Source organism: Alosa pseudoharengus, unplaced genomic scaffold (assembly GCF_046254945.1).
Source record: "Alosa pseudoharengus isolate Yale_2024_CS ecotype anadromous, Long Island Sound unplaced genomic scaffold, YU_APseudo_1.1 YU_APseudo_1.1_scf_26, whole genome shotgun sequence".
Lineage (NCBI taxonomy): Eukaryota > Metazoa > Chordata > Actinopteri > Clupeiformes > Clupeidae > Alosa > Alosa pseudoharengus.
In genome coordinates this window covers 995,278-1,017,456 of record NW_027468701.1, presented here as the reverse complement: position 1 = coordinate 1,017,456, position 22,179 = coordinate 995,278, and the positions used below count along the sequence as shown (strand labels likewise).

The following is a 22,179-nucleotide window of genomic DNA, read 5'->3' as shown; positions in this document are numbered from 1 at the left end:
CTACATCCCTCTTACCACAGAGGTTCAGCAGTAATATTGTTTTCCAAATGAATATTCTAAGGTTTCAGATGATCTGAGGGTCAAATGATCAGAGGGTTACTGAGAAAGTGAGTATTAGTGGAGATAATTTTACTGATAGAAGTTTTGGGTTAAAAGGACAATTTAAGCAAAGTAGAGGAACATGTTTACCTGATGTCTCTGATCCCCCAGTGGCTTGTGTATTCCTCTCAGCGCTAGTTTTATGTGCTTTTCTGAAAGCAGACTTTCCACTTCGGTTGTTGCCCTGCAGCTGGTGTCTCTCAAGGGCATGCTGGTCTGATTCAGGTATGTGGTGATAATGCTCACGATTTAGCTGGACCCTCCGATAGTAATCCTCACCCTGAACTGCATGGAAGCTGTGGCCATGGAAAAGAGACAACAGGACTGCCAGTATAGACAGAGTAAGAGAACGGTTACACCATCTTTTCGGGAACAAAGCAAACATCATGAGATGGCTACAACATTTAGTTGGCTGCCAAAAGTGGTTTTCTATAAAACTATTCCCTTTTGTTCTCCCTTTGCTCTGTTACTCTTCTCTCCTTTCGTCTATCCCTTTGTCCTCTTTTTAGTAAGTCTACATACTTTCAGACGTTCCAAGTCCCTGTCAAAGCCACACAGCCAGAAGGTCTAAGCAAATTCTTTCTTGGGAAAACAAGTGGGAGGGAAAAATAAAAAAGGAGGGAGAGAGCAGAAAACACAAATAGACAGAAAGAGAGATAATGGTAGTCAAAATGTTTTCTTTTGGATAAGTTGGCAAGTGTAAAGCTACAGTAGTCTTGAGGAGCAGGGGTTGTTTCTTTCCACCATTTCAACACATTGAAAGGGGGATACATACAGGGGAAAACAGCATTTCTACACAAATGCAATGTTAAAATAACATTTAAATTCCACACCTATATTGTACAACTAAATCAAAGGACTGGAAATAAACTTTAATGAACCATGTTTTCATCTCACTGCTGAGAGAAGGGTTTTCTGCAAAGAGAGACACAGAAGGGGGATTTTGCATAGTATAGTTTAACATTCTAAAATGGATACTTTCGGTACTTGATTAGGATTCATGTTTGATGAATCATGTTCGAAGCCATTGAAAAGTCCAACGCAACCCTTAATGCTGACTGCATGTCATTATTTATTTATACACCATGAATTGATACAAAAGTTAGAGTTGCTGTGTCTTTGTGTTGCTTGGCAACCATTCTGATTTTTAGAACAAAGGGGTGGTGTTAGGCATGATGCAAAACAATGTCTAAAATCACCTTTCCTGTTCTACAATTGAAACCTACAGTAAGGTCTTGCAGGGCTTACTGCTTAATTGTTTCAGGGTGTACATCTTGTTTGGATTGAAAATATACAGTACAACATCCCAAAGTATACATTAAAGATCAATTAAGCAGCTTAACAGATGTGCATCACTGGGCCCCATTTTTTTATTATTATTTACACTTTAGTGAATGGCATATGTGTTGGCATGCTCCAAGTGAAAAAGAAATGTGCTCTCTGTCAAAAGAGCAGTAAGATTACATTAACTACAATAATTCCAAACAGTCAGCAAGGAAAGCACATTATGCTTATTTTTTTGAAGATTTAACATTCAAATCGATACTTTCTGTGACTGGTTATACCTCAGGTGGCTTTAAACATTCTCTACACCTAATTAACCTATTCATTATCATGTATCTCCAATTCTAGGGAGTTTTTCCTTGCCCCTGTTACTCATGGGCTCTCTCTGAATGTTTAACGTTCTATAAAGCACAATGAGACGTGTATAAGTGAAATTAAATTGAAAATTAAATTGAAATAGAACATTTAGGCCAGTTAGTGAAACACCTTTTTGTTTATCATGTGTGACAGAGTGTGTGGGGAGAGTGATTCCTAGTATACAAAAACATGAGTGTGATTCCAAATTCATTCAGTCAGTCATTATCAATCACTTTCACTTCTCTTCATTGCTGTGGCCGTTTATGATCCAATCAGCAACATATCAGAAATATAAAAAAATAACATGTAACAGTTATTAAAGAAGAGTCAGTCATTCCCCTTTGTTGCTGTGGCCGTTTATGATCCAATCAGCAACATATCAGAAATACTATTATACTACTATGGATATATATAAAGGCTTTGCTGACAAATGCCTAGGCTAATGTGACAGTAGCCTACCTTGTATATAAACAGTTACCAGGTTCTAATACCCTGTTACCCAGGAACCTACCCGTTAAATTAACCTGATAATTTCCTGTTTACCACTAGGGTCACACAAGTTGGTAGTCTGAATAATAGGCAGAGACGTGATATTACAATACAAAACTATAATAATTTATTTATTCAAAACAGGATCAATGTACATGCACTTCAATAACAGAGCAACACCATCTAATGCCAGTCAGGATCAATGTTGACACTAGATTGGGCTTGCCGTAGAGGGCAGATGTCAAAGCCTCTGAGGCGAAATCTGTGATTCAAACCACACTGCAAATCAAAATGAAAAGGTGACTTATCTAAACTAATTAACACAGCACACACAATAAGGGATAAACACCACCAGAGGAGAATAAACCCTCCAACATGGGCCCAATGCAGCCCCCAGCAGGAGAGACAAGCAACATACACAGGGAAAGCCCACTTGACAGTACATGCAGTATAAAAACAACAACAAATGAGTACAAATAAGACAAAACAAAATACAGAAAAAAGCACCGAGCATCAATAGAGCAGCAAGCAAACCAAACTCCCACACATGCACACTCATGCAACAAACACGCACGTCCGCACTAAACAGGCCCAAGCAGATAGCCACCACCAGGTTAGCTAGCAATTATGCATCAGAGACGCAGCGATGGAAGGCCACAGAGAGAAGCGGAAGGCGCTCCACACAGCAAACCCCAAACAGGAACAAAACAGCAAGGCCGTCACCACATCAGGATACCATACAGATCCTATAAGGAGTACAGAGTCATTACTCTAACGCAGTGTTTTTCAACCACTGTGCCGCGGCACACTAGTGAGAGATCATCAGGTGTGCCGCAGAAAATTACCCAAATGTCACTCACTCAGGGGCGTAGATTTGCGTGGAGACCGAAGGACGTGTCCACACCAATGTCAGATTACGACTGAAATGTCCCCACCAATATTCAGGTTGAAGTGGGGGGGAAAGCGCTCACATGCGCTACAAAGAGTTAAATACTTTCTCACTTTGCTGCGGATCATCTCGTACAGATCGTGTAATGTGCAGTAGCCTATAAAGGTAAATCGCGCTGATTTTAAGTTACCTATAATAACTAGTGAGCCGCAGGAGACGCTGCGCTTCAGCTTCACTTCACTGCAAGGCATATGAAGTGCGTCCAAATTCATCCATTCTTCTCTGTTGAACTCCTCGAGTAGGCTACTCATCACACATGTGTCACATGAAAGAGCCTTTTCTCAGCTTTTAAACGGTGCTATAGCCACTATTTGCTGTGATAAACAGTTCGCGAGAAAAATTTACTTCAAGAGATTTAATAATTATTCTCTGTGCCCATCTCCACATCCATTCGTCTCGGTGGAATATCTTAGGCCTACACACTCTTCACGCAACACATGACAACCCATATATCAGAATAAACAGCAGACCTTACCGAACACAACGGTGTAAAGCATTCCCGTGTATAGTTAGCTGTTCCAGAGTAATCCGGTTTTGAAATAAATTGTAGAAAAATTCAACATGGTCTTTCGGCTTTAAGCATTTCTTAAAACTGAGCTGTGCTTACATCGCCTAGATATCTGTAAATAGGCCTATTAGAAAATATACAGGCAGCTTATGGTTAAGAGTTGTCAATGTAGCCTTAATGATTCTTTTCACAAAATGCTAAGCATGCATGTATTTAAGTTTCTTAAAACTGAGCTGTGCTTAAATGGGTCAATGCATGATTTCATAACAGACCAAATAGAAAATAAATGTTAATATAGCCTACATATGTATACATATAAAATCAGATTATGTGCTACACAGTATAGATCAAGTTGGACAGTAGCACATTTTAATCATTTTATATCTATAGTGGCTGGTGAAAGAGTTGAGTGGCTTTTCCTTTTTTTTTTCCGGGGGAATTAGTGGGTAGTGTCCCCACCAAAGCTCAGACCAAACCTACGCCCTTGCACTCACTGGTCCAGAAAAGCAACTGTTGCATCAAAGAATTTAGAACCACATGCTCTCATTGATTGTATGATTGCACTATTTGTGGTATGCAGGCATTGTACAACGGGGGCCCCATATCCAGAATTCACAGAATCATCACATATCCAGTTCAAAACAACAATTAAATTAGATATAGTCACCTACAAATGACAGAGGGCGCTTGTTTTATTGAGCAGGTCTTGCATAGAAGCCAGGCCATCTGTGTATTATTTGACATTTTAGGCTATGGTATGTTTATTTTTTCTTCACACAGGATGTTAGTGTGCCGTGGGACATTTTAAGTGTCAAAAGTGTGCCGTGGCACAAAAAAGGTTGAAAAACACTGCTCTAACGTTATGTTTAATGTAGGTAAATCGAGGTAAATAAAGCTAAAACCTACCATGCAACAGCTAACGTCAGATGTAGGGAGCCCGGACAGCGCAACACTCCGTGATGTTGCTGTAATTAACAGATAACGTAAGAGTGGCCTAGCTATGCGATAATGTTTGCACACAGGAAGGAGTACACCTACCTAAGCTGGAATTGATGAGCACACCGGGGGAAAGAGCAGCCGTGAGAATATCCAGCCAGTAGTTTAGCAGCGACTGCTGTTACTGGAATGTAAACAAAAGTTCTGAACTTTCCGGCACATCAATGCACAAACGAATGTTCCTCAGACAAAGACTCCAGCCTACCTGGAGCAAATGGTGGAACAAACGTCGGGGATAGGCGATAGGTCGGTCAGAGTCGTCCCTGGACAAAGCAGACGTCTGCCCTAGATAGCCCCACTCCCTTTTTATGGAGCACAGCTGCCAATTACCCACTTACGAAGTAGGCGGGGCAGGAGCGAGACACAACAAAACCGATCACTATGCCCCAGGTAAGGACTCGTCCGGCTACACTAACAAATGTTTAGGCCCCGTTGATGCGGACTCCAAGCAGCCAGCCTTAGCTTGTTCTTAGCATATGTCGCAATTATTTGACTTTATACACAGACATTCAAGACTGGCAGCCTTAACCCCCCACAAGCGAGCCATATGGCAACTGTGGCAAGGAAAAACTCCCATATTCCAGGAAGAAACCTTGAGCAGAACCTGACTTAATAGGGGGAGCCCATCTGCTTCTGGCTGGCTGCGCCCTCCAATGGCAGCAGATGTAGAATAATCTGAAAAAGTAGTCTACAGGATAAGATGAGTTAACTAAAGGCTTTCCTATACAGGTATGTTTTCAAATCTTTTTAAAAAATATTTACTGAACTCGCCTGCTTGATGTACAGAGGCAGGGTGTTCCATTGTTTTGGGGCATAATGGATAAAAGCAGCTTCTCCACTTTGCTTGTGGAGCACTTTGGGTACAATTAAAAGATTACAATTGGATGATCTAAGTTTCCTTTGTGGTTGATATTAAAAGCTCAGAGATATATGAAGGTGCTATGCCATTTAGAGCTTTGTAGTAACATAACCTTAAAATCAATTCTATAGGAAACAGGGAGCCAGTGCAGTTCAGCCAACACAGGGGTGATGTGTTCTCTCTTCTTGGTCTTAGTTAAAAGTCTAGCCGCAGAGTTCTGTATGAGTGCCAATTTCTTTAGATGTTTTTTGGGAAGACCAGTGAAAAGTGCATTGCAGTAGTCTAACCTGCTAGTGATAAAAGCATGAATCATATCTGTCAACATTGGGCATTGAAAATAAGGGAGATTTCCCGGGTTTCTCACGCAGAATACGGGAAAATGTCAACATTCGTCCCCCAACGTTGGAAGGGTTGCAGTATTAGACGAAGCTGAAGTTGGCCGCACATTCAGAATGCGGTGTAGTCAAGTTTCCGTTCCACCTTAAATATTGCAATTTTCTACCGACAGGGGGCAGTGCTGACTGCAAATACGCGATGACACTGGCATTTGCCTAGTAGCAGACGAACATAGGCTACTCCTCACAGACGAATAAAAGCCTTTTTTTCTGGTGACTCCATTGTCGACCAATCTTTAAGTAAATGATACATGCTTTCTGTCAAATAAATCGGTTCATATTGCACTTGTTTTGGGGGGGCTTTTCTGTTTCTTCTTTACATGAGCTATATTTCATATTTTACAATTTATGCACTAGATTTGATACCCATTGCTCACACATGATTTGCCGTGAGATATTACACCACATCCCGATACAACAGTCTCTGAGCTTTCATTTGACACCATGTATGGCCAATTTCGTCGTGAAAATTCACCCTTTTATTACAATTGAAATTCCATGAGCTGTTTTTCATATTCCACAATGTATGCACTAGACTTGATACCTATTGCCCACACAACATTTGCCGTGAAATATTACACCACATCCCGATACTACCGTCTCACAGCGTTCATATGACACCCTGCATGCCAAACTTCGTCGTGGAAAATGGCCATTTTTCTTACATTTTAATTACATGAACTATATTTCATATTCCACAGTATATGCACTAGATTTGATACCTATGGCCCATACATCATTTGCCGTGAAATATTACACCACATCCCGAAACTACAGTCTCTGAGCTTTCATATGACACCTTGCATGCCAAATTCCATCGTGGAAAATGGCCATTTTCCTTACATTTAAGTTACATGAGCTATATTTCATATTTTACAATTTATGCACTAGATTTGATACCCATTGCCCACACATCATTTGCCGTGAAAAATTACACCACATCCCGATACTACAGTCTCTGAGCTTTCATTTGACACCATGCATGGCCAATTTCGTAGTGGAAAATGGGCCTATTTCATAGATTTAATTTACATGAGCTATATTTCATATTCCACAATTTATGCACTAGATTTGATACCTATTGCTCACACATCATTTGCCGTGAGATATTACACCACATCCCGATACTACAGTCTCTGAGCTTTCATTTGACACCATGCATGGCCAATTTTGTCGTGGAAATTTACCCTTTTATTACAATTGAAATTACATGAGCTGTTTTTCATATTCCACAATGTATGCACTGGACTTGATACCTATTGCCCACACAACATTTGCCGTAAAATATTACACCACATCCCGATACTACCGTCTCACAGCGTTCATATGACACCCTGCATGCCAAACTTCGTCGTGGAAAATGGCCATTTTTCTTACATTTTAATTACATGAACTATATTTCATATTCCACAGTATATGCACTAGATTTGATACCTATGGCCCATACATCATTTGCCGTGAAATATTACACCACATCCCGAAACTACAGTCTCTGAGCTTTCATATGACACCTTGCATGCCAAATTCCATCGTGGAAAATGGCCATTTTCCTTACATTTAATTTACATGAGCTATATTTCATATTCCACAGTTTATGCACTAGATTTGATACCTATTGCCCACACATCATTTGCCGTGAAATATTACACCACATCCCGATACTACAGTCTCTGAGCTTTCATATGACACCCTGCATGCCAACTTTCGTTGTGGAAAATGGCCATATTTTATAGATTTACTTATTTCATATTTTACCATTTGTGCACTTGATTTGATGCCTATTGCCCAAACATCATTTGCCGTAAAATATTACACCACATCCCGAAACTACAGTCTCTGAGCTTTCATATGACACCCTGCATGCCAACTTTCGTCGTGGAAAATGGCCATATTTTATAGATTTACTTATTTCATATTTTACCATTTGTGCACTTGATTTGATGCCTATTACCCAAACATCATTTGCCGTAAAATATTACACCACATCCCGAAACTACAGTCTCTGAGCTTTCATATGACACCCTGCATGCCAACTTTCGTCGTGGAAAATGGCCATATTTTATAGATTTACTTATTTCATATTTTACCATTTGTGCACTTGATTTGATGCCTATTGCCCAAACATCATTTGCCGTAAAATATTACGCCACATCCCGAAACTACAGTCTCTGAGCTTTCATATGACACCTTGCATGCCAAATTCCATCGTGGAAAATGGCCATTTTCCTTACATTTAAGTTACATGAGCTATATTTCAGAAAAAAAGAATAACTGCACAATGGATGTAATTACACGCTCCTCGTGATCATTGTCAGATTTCAACAGTTATGACTGACAGTAGAAGTGTGAAATAAGAGAGCAATTCTCATTTATGCTATACATGAGCACACATAGAATTTGTGAGATTTTTTAAGTAGTGCAAAGTCTGTTGTATCTGGATGTGCTGTATGTCACGCCAAATAGGGATCAAATCTGCATAAATCGTAAAACATGAAATATAGCTCATAGAATTTCAATTGTAATGAAATGGGGATTTTCCATGACAAAATTGACCATGCATGGTGGCAAATGAAAGCTGAGAGACTGTAGTATCGGGATATGGTGTAATTGATGTATGGGCAATAGGTATCAAATCTAGTGAATAAATTGTAAAATATGAAATATAGCTCATATAAATTACATGTATGAAAAATGGCCATTTTCCACGATAGAATTTGGCATGCAGGGTGTCATATGAAAGCTCAAAGACTGTATCGGGATGAGGTGTAATATTTCAGGGCAAATGATGTGTGGGCAATAGGTATTAAGTATGGTAAAATATGAAATATAGCTCATGTAAATTAAATCTATGAAATATGTCCATTTTCCACAACGAAATTGGCCATGCATGGTGTCATATAAAAGCTCAGAGACTGCAGTATCGGGATGTGGTGTAATATTTCACGGCAAATTATGTTTGGGCCATAGGTATCAAATCTAGTGCATAAATTGTGGAATATGAAATATAGCTCATGTAAATTAAATCTATGAAAAAGGGCCATTTTCCACGATGGAATTTGGCATGCAGGGTGTAGGAACGCTGTGAGACATTAGTATCGGGATAGGGTGTAATGTTTCACGGCAAATGATGTGTGGGCAATAGGCATCAAATCTAGTGCATCATTTGTCAAATATGAAATATAGCTCATGTAACTTAAATGTAAGGAAAATGGCCATTTTCCACGACGAAATTTGGCATGCAGGGTGTCAAATGAAAGCTCAGAGACTGTAGTTTCGGGATGTGGTGTAATATTTCACAGCAAATGATGTGTGGGCAATAGGTATCAAATCTAGTGCATAAATTGTAAAATATGAAATATAGCTCATTTAACTTTAAATGTAAGGAAAATGGCCATTTTCCACGATGGAATTTGGCATGCAAGGTGTCATATGAAAGCTCAGAGACTGTAGTTTCGGGATAGGGTGTAATATTTCACGGCAAATGATGTGTGGGCAATAGGCATCAAATCTAGTGCATAATTTGTCAAATATGAAATATAGCTCATGTAAATTAAATCTATGAAAAAGGGTCATTTTCCACGATGGAATTTGGCATGCAGGGTGTCATAGGAACGCTGTGAGACGGTAGTATCGGGATAGGGTGTAATATTTCACGGCAAATGATGTGTGGGCAATAGGCATCAAATCTAGTGCATAATTTGTCAAATATGAAATATAGCTCATGTAACTTAAATGTAAGGAAAATGGCCATTTTCCACGACGAAATTTGGCATGCAGGGTGTCATAGGAACGATGTGAGATGGTAGTATCGGGATGTGGTGTAATATTTTACGGCAAATGATGTTTGGGCAATAGGCATCAAATCTAGTGCATACATTTGTGGAATATGAAAAACAGCTCATGTAATTTCAATTGTAATAAAAGGGTGAATTTCCACGACGAAATTGGCCACGCATGGTGTCAAATGAAAGCTCAGAGACTGTAGTTTCGGGATGTGGTGTAATATTTCACGGCAAATGATGTGTGGGCAATAGGTATCAAATCTAGTGCATAAATTGTAAAATATGAAATATAGCTCATTTAACTTAAATGTAAGGAAAATGGCCATTTTCCACGATGGAATTTGGCATGCAAGGTGTCATATGAAAGCTCAGAGACTGTAGTTTCGGGATGTGGTGTAATATTTCACGGCAAATGTTGTGTGGGCAATAGGTATCAAGTCCAGTGCATACATTGTGGAATATGAAAAACAGCTCATGTAATTTCAATTGTAATAAAAGGGTGAATTTCCACGACGAAATTGGCCATGCATTGTGTCAAATGAAAGCTCAGAGACTGTAGTTTCGGGATGTGGTGTAATATTTCACGGCAAATGATGTGTGGGCAATAGGCATCAAATCAAGTGCACAAATGGTAATATATGAAATATAGCTCATGTAAAGTAAATCTATAAAATATGGCCATTTTCCACAACGAAATTTGGCATGCAGGGTGTCATATGAAAGCTCAGAGACTGCAGTATCGAGATGTGGTGTAATATTTCACGGCAAATGATGTATGGGCTATAGGTATCAAATCTAGTGCATAAATTGTGGAATATGAAATATAGCTCATGTAAATTAAATCTATGAAATATGGCCATTTTCCACGACGAAATTGGCCATGCATGGTGTCAAATGAAAGCACAGAGACTGTAGTTTCGGGATGTGGTGTAATATTTCACGGCAAATGATGTATGGGCTATAGGTATCAAATCTAGTGCATAAATTGTGGAATATGAAATATAGCTCATGTAAATTAAATCTATGAAATATGGCCATTTTCCACGACGAAATTGGCCATGCATGGTGTCAAATGAAAGCACAGAGACTGTAGTTTCGGGATGTGGTGTAATATTTCACGGCAAATGATGTATGGACCATAGGTATCATATCTAGTGCATATACTGTGGAATATGAAATATAGTCATTTAAATGTAAAAAAATGGGCATTTTCCACGACGAAATTTGGCATGCTGGGTGTCATATGAACGCTGTGAGACGGTAGTATCGGGATGTGGTGTAATATCTCACGGCAAATCATGTGTGAGCAATGGGTATCAAATCTAGTGCATAAATTGTAAAATATGAAATATAGCTCATGTAAAGAAAGAACAGAAAAGCCCCCCCAAAACAAGTGCAATATGAACCGATTTATTTGACAGAAAGCATGTTGTATCATTTACTTAAAGATTGGTCGACAATGGAGTCACCAGAAAAAAGGCTTTTATTCGTCTGTGAGGAGTAGCCTATGTTCGTCTGCTACTAGGCAAATGCCAGTGTCATCGCGTATTTGCAGTCAGCGCTGCCCCCTGTCGGTAGAAAATTGCAATATTTAAGGTGGAATCGAAACTTAACTACACCGCATTCTGAATGTGCGGCCAACTTCAGCTTCGTCAGTATTAGTCCGTTTCGCAATTACAAGCTCGTGCATTGGGCAGCTAAACAATACAACAAAGTAGCCAACTTTATTTACGCCTAACAACAGCCTATATAATTTGGTCAACTTTATACAGCCCTAACAAGGCTAAAGTTCTGTAATCGATGCCCCCGTGTCATTCTCTCTCCTGCGCAAACATAATGTGTGCGTTCCAAGTAGCCTAGTGCGTAATTCTTCTTCATACAATTGAACAAATGCATTTGGTTATTTTAGAGAAAAATATAAACAGCCTGTCATGCAGTGTATGGGCTACAGTGCAGAGTTGGGAAGTTAGGCCAACTTGGAGTGAATATACAAACAGGGGGAATTCTTTCTCTACTCGTATACTGTAGCTATAGCCTGGTAGGCCGATACACACAGTGCGTGCGGCCGTACACTACAGGTGCCACTGAATCATGCTCTCACGACAACCACGCTGTCATGTTAAATAGTCTCACTGTCGCCTTCAAGCAAGCAAAACGATGCTTTGAAAACATCTGATTCGCTGGAAGGGCAAGGGGTAGCAACAGGACAACAGTACAGAGACTGACAAGTCCGATGGTAGAGCTAATGTTATGAGATTGTTAAAATACGGGATATTTACGGGAAAATATTAAAACGGGAAGACAGCGGGAAAAAAGTGAAAATACGTGAGAAACCCGGAAAGAACGGGAGGGTTGACAGCTATGGCATGAATTAGTTTTTCTGCATCTTGTTGGGTTAAAAAGGGCCGCACTTTGGCAATGTTTCTCAGGTGGAAATAGGCTGTCTGAGTAACTTTACTGATATAGGGCTTAAAACGTAACTCTGCATCTAAGATGACACCGAGGCTTGTTACTTTTGGTTTGACCTGATGCGCCAAGTTCCCAAGATTACTAAGAACAATGTCTCGCTTTGGTTTTGGTCCAACCAAAAGTAGCTCTGTTTTGTCATAATTTAGTTTCAAAAATGTTTTGCTCATCCACTGATTAATGGAGGTTAGGCATGCAGTGAGGGAGCAAAGGCCATCTGGGTTAGTTGGCTCCACAGAAATATACAATTGGGTATCATCTGCGTAGCTGTGGAAGTTAACATTATGCTGACTTATGATGTTTCCCAACGGAAGCATATACAGTGATGGCCAAAAGTGTTGGCACCCATGCTAAAGTTGACTGAAAAGAGGAATATAAAATCATCTTTTGGAAATTGATCTTAATGCCTTAAGTGAAAAATGAGGAAATATCTAACCTTTAAGGACACAAATTTTCTTAGTGAATGAATAATGTATCATAAATAAATAAATGTTCTTCCTTAAAATACAGGGGTCATAAGTATTGACACCCCTATGTTAAATTCCCATAGAGACAGGCAGATTTTTATTTTTAAAGGCCAGTTATTTCATGGATCCAGAATACTGTGCATCCTGATAAAGTTACCTTGGCCTTTGGAATTAAAATAGCCCCACATCATCACATACCCTTCACCATACCTAGAGATTGGCATGGGTGTTATTTCAGTTAGCCTATTAGCTGGTTTGATGCTCACTGAGCTCAATGCAAATCAAACCAGCTAATAGGTAATAGATATTTCCTCATTTTTCACTTAAGGCATTAAGATCAATTTCCAAAAGATGATTTTATATTCCTCTTTTCAGTCAACTTTAGCATGGGTGCCAACACTTTTGGCCATCACTGTATAGGGAAAAGAGCAGGGGACCAAGGCAGCTCCCCTGGGCCACACCAAAAGGCAAGTCATGTTTTACAGACACATGATCTCCTAGACTGATATAAAAATCTCTGCCAGTAATGTAGGTTTGAAACCAGTTCAGAGCATTATCAGAGAGACCCACCCACTTCGCAAGGTGGTGAATTAGAATGCTATGATCAATGGTGTCAAATGCCGCACTCAAATCTAGAAGAATAAGGATTGAGACTTTGTTTGAGTCAGTAGCCAGTCTAAGATCATTGACTATTTTTGCTTCTGTGCTGTGATTTGGAATTTTTCAAGGATACTGTTTTCGTTCAGGAAGGTATTTAACTGATTACAAACGACTTTTTCAAGTACCTTGCTCAGGAACGGTAGGTTTGATATAGGCCTGTAGTTGCTCAGATTAGGTCAAGATTCGACTTTTTAAGTAAAGGTTTCACAACAGCGGTTTTAAAAGCAGTTGGAAATATACCTGTTTCTAATGAGGTATTTATTACCTTGAGAATAAAGGGAGCTAAGCTATTATATACATTTTTGAGGAATCTAGTAGGGATTGGATCCAAAGCACATGTTGAAGAGCCGGTTTGAGCTATAATTTTACTAAGCTCAGTTTGAGTAATAGTGCTAAAGACCCTTAATTTTGGGGGGCTGTTTTTGGGTGTACTATCAAACATATTACCTGTTACCAATAGCCTCCCTTATAGAAATTACTTTGTTTTTGAAGAAGTCTGCAAATTCTTCGCATCTTAGAGAGGATGCCTGACTGAGTGTATCAAAAGGTGTTTGATGCAATAGCCTATCAATGGTGGATAGGCTCAAGGTATGTTTTCCACAAAAAATGTTGCAGAGTCTAGGGAATATTGCACTACGGTCCTTTATGTTGTTGCACATAGCGAAACAGGAAGTTAATGACTCTGTTTTAGATGTAAACCTACCAGCACTTTTAGCTGTTCATGACATGTTTGATTATTGTCATTTCACTGCTATCGTTCAGTAAAGCAAGTGAACAAGTCCATGGTAGAACTTCAGACATTACCACAAAGTAATGAAATACATGTGGCAGGGCATCTTTAAACTTTTGCAATTGATATTGTTTTCTGCCCAGGAATTCTGAGGAGCGGAGTGGACTGCAGATCAACAGAATCCGTGAATAGCCACGGACGCTTAACTCAAAATCCGTGGTGGGCCCACGGAATCACTGAAATTTCCGTGAAACTCACACGGATTTCGATTCAATGCAAGTTAATGACACTCATATCCCGTGGCTATTTCACGGATCCCCGTTTAAACAACTGAGTGCAGATTTCGCTCAACGGACGTTGTTATCTTATTGGGAAACACACTTTTGATACATTCAGTTCGATTTTTATTGCCTTTTTTAGTGTCTGTGTAATAGCCTGTCAGGCGTTGCATTCCATCCCTGTTTCAACAACTGAGTGCAGATTTCGCTCAACGGAAGTTACATTTCCGTGAAACACACACGGATTTCGTTCCAATGCAAGTTAATGACAATATATTCCGTGGCTATTTCACGGATCCCCGTTTAACAACTGAGTGCAGATTTCGCTCAACGGATGTTGTTATCTTATTGGGAAACACACTTTTGATACAATCAGTTCGATTTTTATGTAATGTTAGCCTGTCAGGCGTTGCATTCCATCCCTGTTTCAACAACTGAGTGCAGATTTCGCTCAACGGAAGTTACATTTCCGTGAAACACAAACAGATTTCGTTCCAATGCAAGTTAATGACAATATATTCCGTGGCCCACACACGGATCCCCCGTTTCAACAACTGAGTACAGATTTCGGTCAACTGACTTTTATAACTTTGGGATACATGGATATTGAATAATTACAGTCGTTTCAGGACTGCATATTTGCCGTTGGCTTAAATTATGCCCTTATTTAAGTGGGATATTTAATAAAAACGTTCTCACTTCTCATTTCAGCGAGGCATAGTAACCGTTGCTAGGTAAACAAAGCCCATGTCAGAAGCGTATCCCCAGAGAATGTCAACTTAAAAAGAATAGCTTACTGATAGCACTAGTTCTTTCGTCTCAATACTGATTATGAAGTTGTTATAAATGTAATACACTACTGCAGAAATGTTTATATTGCTTAAGGTGGAAATAAAGTTCTTTGGCAAAGAGATGCATTCTGGGAAGTGATGTGTTTAAATGTAATGGCTACATATACCCAAGTTTCTTTCATTCGGAGATTTATGCTCATTATTTTACAAATTTGAGCAAGGATATAAAATATTAAGACTGTACTTTTTCATTGCTATTGATATTTTGGCGCAATTTTGTGCATCGCGTCACTGTGTGCGACGATCGCAGGGCGAAGCTCGAAAAAGGAAACAGCCCCAGTGTGATAGGCTGGTTGCTGTCATGTGACACACGCCACCACAAGAAAGCGGAAACGCATCGTAGAGCGAGAGCTGGCTGGCTATGTGGGGTAAGGTAAGTTAAACTACGTTAATTTAGTAAATAATAATAATAATGGTGTTGTTTTTTGTTGTTTCGAACAAAATATAGGTATACTTATCATGACCAAAAACCCTTCATGCTGTAAAACAACTAGAATCACGCGAAATTAGTGCAATTTCTTAGTGAATGTCTTATAATGGTAAAAGACGTGGACAAATGCGTGATAATTAGCCAAATAAATAATTGTTATGGTTATTTGGTGAAATTATCGAAATGAGTGCGATGGTGATTGAGATGGTGTTTGACATTAAATTATAAGCAGGTCAGTTTCACGTAATAAGCTATTTGTTTCTTTGGGTCTGGGTAATTCATGTGACAAAAAATTCTGTTATGCTACTACCGTTTTTCTGAAAAACAAAGCAACATTTCTATCTCCAAAATAATGCATTTCTGAGTGTACTACGTAGTGCATGCAGCTTTTAATGTCCAAAGTAGCCTATACTGATTTTCCTGCATAAGAACTACAAATACTCCTTCAAAACTACAGTGTTGACACTTGAAGTTGTGGAGTTATATTTTAGTAGCCTATTCTATAATAGAATAAATACCCACATCAGTTTTACCCTTGTCTCACCTGTATACAAGGGTACAAGGTGTATGAATTGCAGTAGTGATCAAATGAAAAAGGAAAGAAAGGTGTCCTGATGTGTTGTTTAGGGATGGTGCTGCAATGTTTTCTCGACATATCTTTATGTCTTTTTTTCTCCCCTCTACTTATGTTTTCACAGATCCTTGCTCCTGATATCCTGATGTATGGGTTGCATTTCATTAAATTACTCCAACAGAACACTCACAGAAAGGAGAGTGGTGTCAAACTACAAGACAGCCAGTATGTAAGCAAGGCCTTGTTTGTCCTTGTTTGGCTACTCATTTGTCAACTTCCTGAAGAGGCTGAAGCATGCTGGCCTTGACACCTCAGTCCTTGCTTCCATTAACAGCTGTGTTATGGAGTGCATCCTCACATCATGGTCTACTGCAGCGGTGGATACAGAGGACAATTGGCAGGTATTTTACATCACTTTTACATTACTTTTACTGTGATTTTGCTAGATATGGTTGTCGCTGTGCTAAATATAGGCCCATATTGTAGATTTAGATTGTTTCTACAGATTGTAGAAAGTAGATTGAACTGATACATTTAGGCCTACACTGTTAAGGGACAGCTGAATTGACCACCTAAACCATATATTTTCTGAAAGCCTATAGCCTCTAGATGTCAATTAATATACATTAAGACATGTCCCACCTTCCCACTGACTTTGGTGCATCATAAGGCGTACATAGGCCCATATTGTAGATCGAGAAACGCATTGTACAGCTGATATATTTAGGCCTACACTGTTAAGGGACAGCTGAATTGACCACCTAAACCATATATTTTCTGAAAGCCTATAGCCTCTAGATGTCAATTAATTAAGACATGTCCTACCTTCCTACTGACTTTGACATATCAAAACTCCACCTCTGAAATGGGAGTGGTCAACTTTTTTTATGTTTTTCCTTCACAGTTTTTTTTGTGGGTGTCTCAGAGATCCCACCTTTGGAACATTTGTCAGGGGCCTCAAGGTGGTGCCGTGCGTTTTGGTCCCATCCCTCTAGCACCTAGCTTTACCGCGCCAGCAGAGGGAAACCTTGTATGTTTCGAACCGTTTATCTCCTTCCGGGAATAATCCACCGACTCCAAACTGAGCCTGGCTTGTTTGTGATGTCCCGTTGTTCAACATATTCTGATTTCATACTGATCGGATCAACATAAGTGTGCTTTTTGGCTAAAAATTGAAAAATGGCTAAATGTTAAAGCAACACCAAAGAGTTTTTTGTACCTTAAAATAGTGTTTCCAAAATCGTTTCAGTGGTTCATCAACTCGTAACAGGGTGAACGGCACTTTCTGCATCCGCTTCGAGGCCCTCTATCGGCTATAACCGCACTATGTAAGTTTGCCGGATCGGGTAGCGGATATGTAGTTCGATGGAATGAGACATGAGAAACTACAAATTTGACTTGCATCTGATGTCGCAATACATCGTACTTTCATAAAATCATGCAACATATTCTACCTTGTCTGTGGACATTGTTATTTGCAAAGCTGGTGCTGGATAAACAAATAGTGCGTGCGACAGAGGAAAAGTTCTTTGGTGTTGCTTTAAATTGCCAAAAAAGTAGGCACAATGCTTTGCGTTACAGCTAGAGCGATGAAACTTTGCACGCTCTATGTGGGTCTTGTGCAGAAGGTCTGACTTGAATTTCAGCCTCGTAGCTCCATGCTACCACCCAAAACTCCACCTCTGAAGTGGGAGTGGTCAACTTTTTTAAAGTTTTTCCTTCACTGTTTTTTTTGTGGGTGTCTCAGATATCCCACCTTTGGAACAGTTGTCAGGGGCCTCAAGGCGGTGCCGTGCGTCTTGGTCCCATCCCTCTAGCACCTAGCGTTACCGCGGCAGAAGAGGGAAACCTTGTATGTTTCGAACCGTTTATCTCCTTCCGGGAATAATCCACCGACTCCAAACTGAGCCTGGCTTGTTTGTAATGTCCCGTTGTTCAACATATTCTGATTTCATACTGATCAGACCAACATAAGTGAGTTTTTTTGGCTAAAAATGTAAAAATGGCTAAACGTTAGCAATTCCACTGCTTTGTTATTTTGCCACCATATGTACCCTAGCAACACCCAAGCAACCACCTTAATTACCCTAGCAACACCCAAGCAACCATCTTAATTACCCTAGCAACCACTTGTATAATGTCAAGCTAGCAACCACCATAGCAACCAACATGCTTACCCTAACAACCACCATAGCAACCATGTTATTTTGCATAGCAACCACCATATCTACCTTAGCAACACCATAGCAACCATTCAATTTACCCTAGCAACAACCACAATATGACCATAGTAACCACATGACATGTCCTAATGTATGTTAAATCACACCTACAACTGACCAGCTTTCAGAAAATATATGGTTTGCATGGCTGAAACTGCTTTGCCTTTGAGTTGGAGCTCAAAACTTATCATATGTGTACCTCGTTCGCCAATATACAAAATAGTGCCATGTATAGAGTTATGAACACTGATCGTATGATATGCAAAAGTCTGCAGGAAAGTAGGTCAGGCTTTCAGAATACAGTGGGACATGTCTCAATTCATGCTAATATTGGGTGCAGTGAAGAAAGAAAGGGAGGGAGGCTGCTTTTAAAAGAGAGGGAAAGTATAATATTTTTAATATTGTTTTCAGATGAAGAATTGGTGCGGTGGTGAGGCTGGAGCACCCCTGGCTTTTGCCGTATGGGTTGACTTCAGCAGTGAGTCACCCACCGTTAATTTCACAGGTATATGTAATATGTTTTTATTCAACAACATTTCAATGATGAGATCTATCGAAGATGACATTCAATGGAAGAACAATTATTTTAGTATGGTCACAATCTGGCCCTGAGTTTTGATAAAAATGATATTGACATGGCAACACAAACCGAATTGATAATGGATTTTAAGGGTTTTTTTCCCGGTTACGGTTCATTTAGGGCCAAAGTATCTTGAGGCCTTTTGGACCAATGACAGGAAGGCTGAGCTGCTAAACATGTACACTAATAGGGGTGTGTCAAGTGGTATGTATAAATGAAAGTGGTGTTAAGGTTTGTTTCTGTGTCAATCCTTTCTTGAAGTTCAGAAAAGGAACCTTAACATTTGTTTTTAATGACACTGAGCGTACTGTCTTACAGATGCTTTGGGGGGTGAGAGGCCATACGTTGACCCTGATATCAGTGGCACACATTGCCGGATGGCAATTGGCCGTCTGATAAAAGAACATGGTATGACTGGCATTGTATGTTTTCAATTTCCTTATTTAAAGATCAAAATGATGCAGACTACTGAATCTGATTACACTTTAACACCCTTCTATCTCAGCACTGAGTCAGGGTTTGTCTCGGTCTGAATATCTGCCACAACACAGGCCGCCTTGGTGGCCTGAGGAATTGCCCTTTGCCTCAGTCAGTGACGGTATGTTAATATTGACCAACTATTACTGTTTCAACTGCATGCACACAGCTGTTGCAACATGATTTGACTTTTCATAAGAGTATATGATAAAACCAGTAATGATGCATTGTTTGCCATTTTTTATGGAAAAGGTGAAGGGCGTAAAGCTTTCACTGCTGAAAAGCTGAGGCAGGTGGTACGCTCATACAATGCGTATTACAATCTCCAGGTATATATACAAATGCATGAACCTGTCTAAAACCTTTTGCATACCAGTGTGTTTTACAGACTAAAACAGATTTGTACACACATATCTAACAATAATGTGCTTTTCCTTTAATCTGTTGAGCTGCAGCAGTCTGTTGAGGCACCACCATCACCCCCATCACCAGCACCAGCAGCAACACCAACAGCAGCACAAACACCACCAGCACCACAAACACCACCAGCAGCAGCGGCAGATCATAAAGAAGGATCACAATGAATACTACATGTCATTTCCTTTAATGTGTCAACATCTTTTGGAAAAGTAAAGCATCTATCATCATAAAGCAATCTCACTTTTCTTTGTTGATAAGCTACGTGTTTTTCATCGTAATTGATTCAATATCCAAGTGTGACAGTTTTGGTGTACCATGAACAGAACAGGACAATTGGAAACAGTTAGCCACCTATGTTACAGAGTCTAAAAACAAGCAGATTAGCACTAGCAGATTTAGAAATAGCTTCTTTCCCAATGCAATAACAATAAAGGAATTCATTCATTTAGTCATTTCAGTTTGTATTACTACTTTCATTATTATTGTTGTAATCTCACATGTACTATGGCTATCATAATTAAAATTAGATAGATACATAGATAATGTGTCAGTGAAAATACATATATGAGCCAATGTTCCAGCAGATGGGGTATGTATATCGGGCATGCATATCCACTCCTAGGCCTATTCTCCTACACTCCCCCTGTAGTAGCCAGCATTACATTGAAATCTCTCACTTTGGCCTATAGGACACTGACTGGATCTGCTCCTTGTTATTTTAATTCAATGATCAAGATGTACTTCCCCAACCGCCCACTGCTGTCTTCTGATTACCATTTGTTCTGTCGACCACTCATGAACGCTAAATTCAAGACTCTTCCTCAGTGGTTCCATGTGGGTGCAATAAGTTGCACAGTGCTCTTTGTTCCTGTGATAGTTTACAGTGTTTTAAAAGGGGTCTAAAGGCACATTTGTTCAACATGCACTTAGTCCATTAAACAGTAAGCAACTTGTTATTATATCATTGATTGAATGGGCATTTGTTTATTAGCCTATTGCTTGTCCTTATTACAGTCTGATCAACATCTTAATTTATTCCCTGTTCAATATATTTAATATATATATTTATATGTTGCTTTGAACAGCAAAGATTAGGATAATGAGCCTCCTTATTCTTCAGCCAAGCAGGTAGGCCTACGGGGCGTTGCCTAGCAACAAGGGTCAGAAGTAGCCTACTGTACACGTTTTTCGATATTTTGTGGAATTATACTTCTTTTCATTGAATGCCAATGAGTCATGTACTAACTTGCTTTAACTATTTCTCTACATATTATACCCAGCAAAAGTCGTCTGTGCCAGTGTGCATCCTAACAATAATTTGTTTATGTTTTAATACAAAGCCGTTTTAATGAACTACAAATTCGGCGCCATTGTTATAAAGCAGCGTTGAAATGAACGCTACACGTCATGGGGCATGTAGTCTAATTACAGAAATAGCTATAATTTCAAAATTACAAAAATATTTGTATATATAACATGAGAAACATGCTTGAATTATTAAGATGTATCACCTGCTTGACTATAAAGTCAAAAGCTTGCAACATTTGTAATATTTTTAAATACATGTTATTTTCCCATTTTTGCACATGAGGTAGCCTACATATATCATTGCATATATCAGATAAAAGCACAATATAGATGTTATGAGGTGCTTGGTTTGATCCATGAACTTGTGTGCATCCAAAATCTCTTATTGCAAAATCCTTAGAGAAGCTGATTAAAGCTGAGCTCCTAATCAAGGTGCAACCTCTCTTGGATCCTTCCCAGTTTGCCTATAGGGCCAAGAGGGGGGTGCAGGATGCTACCATCACTCTACTAAGTCTTCTCTATAAACACCTGGAGGAAAGTGGGAATCATGCAAGGTTGCTCTTTGTAGATTTCTCCTCGGCATTTAACACCATCCAACCCCACCTACTGATTGAGAAACTACTGAACAACTTTAGCCTTGACCCAAGCCTGATTGGTTGGCTACTTGATTTCCTCACGCAGAGTTCAGAGAGTGAGGGTAAATAAAGTGCTGTCCAGTGGCCTAACATCATCCACAGGCTCACCTCAGGGGTGTGTTCTCTCCCCCCTGTTGTACATACTGTACAACAATGACTGCCGCAGCCAGTATGACAACAGGCACATTCTAAAATTTGCAGATGACTCTGTAATTGTCAGTCTCCTGAATTCCCATGAGAATGAGCATGGCCCTGTTATCAATGAATTTGTGTCATGGTGTGAAGATGCTTTTTTGCATCTGAACATCAGTAAAACCAAGGACATGTCCATAGATTTCAGACGCCTTCCCCCTGTTCCAAAGC

At 39.6% G+C, this 22,179-nt stretch overlaps 2 protein-coding genes across 9 annotated transcripts in view; one reads left to right on the top strand and one right to left on the bottom strand.

The window, feature by feature from the left end:
* LOC143099259 (inactive carboxypeptidase-like protein X2) overlaps positions 1 to 891 on the bottom strand; it is a 386,609-nt gene extending 385,718 nt beyond the window's left edge. Inside the window, exon 1 of one of the 3 annotated variants that reach the window (XM_076262346.1) lies at positions 190 to 891. In XM_076262346.1, the coding sequence (XP_076118461.1) occupies positions 190 to 487 (298 nt within the window). In that variant the 5' untranslated portion in view covers positions 488 to 891. The remainder of the gene's footprint in view (positions 1 to 189) is intronic. The other 2 variants (XM_076262344.1, XM_076262343.1) reach the window with 2 other exon arrangements.
* Positions 420 to 20,330, top strand: LOC143099261 (uncharacterized). Of its 6 annotated transcripts, none has more exons than XM_076262352.1 (9): positions 420 to 440; positions 16,299 to 16,403; positions 16,509 to 16,575; positions 18,808 to 18,901; positions 19,097 to 19,180; positions 19,295 to 19,384; positions 19,482 to 19,574; positions 19,706 to 19,782; positions 19,903 to 20,330. In XM_076262352.1, exons 2-9 carry the CDS (start codon positions 16,324 to 16,326, stop codon positions 20,035 to 20,037), a joined length of 720 nt encoding a protein of 239 aa, XP_076118467.1. In that variant the 5' UTR covers positions 420 to 440; positions 16,299 to 16,323; the 3' UTR covers positions 20,038 to 20,330. The 6 variants fall into 6 exon arrangements, with proteins under 6 accessions (XP_076118467.1, XP_076118465.1, XP_076118468.1 ...); XM_076262350.1 differs by lacking the exon at positions 420 to 440 and adding an exon at positions 15,433 to 15,538; XM_076262353.1 differs by lacking the exon at positions 420 to 440 and adding an exon at positions 15,433 to 15,543 and having other exon boundaries at positions 19,909 to 20,330.
* The last annotated feature ends 1,849 nt before the right edge of the window (positions 20,331 to 22,179 follow it).

Coding starts and splice junctions, on each gene's coding strand:
- LOC143099261 (XM_076262352.1), top strand. CDS start 16,324: ATGGGTTGCATTTCATTAAATTACTCCAACAGAACACTCACAGAAAGG. Junction 19,385..19,481: donor CCGTCTGATAAAAGAACATG/GTATGACTGGCA, acceptor CTTCTATCTCAG/CACTGAGTCAGGGTTTGTCT. Junction 19,575..19,705: donor CTTTGCCTCAGTCAGTGACG/GTATGTTAATAT, acceptor TTTATGGAAAAG/GTGAAGGGCGTAAAGCTTTC.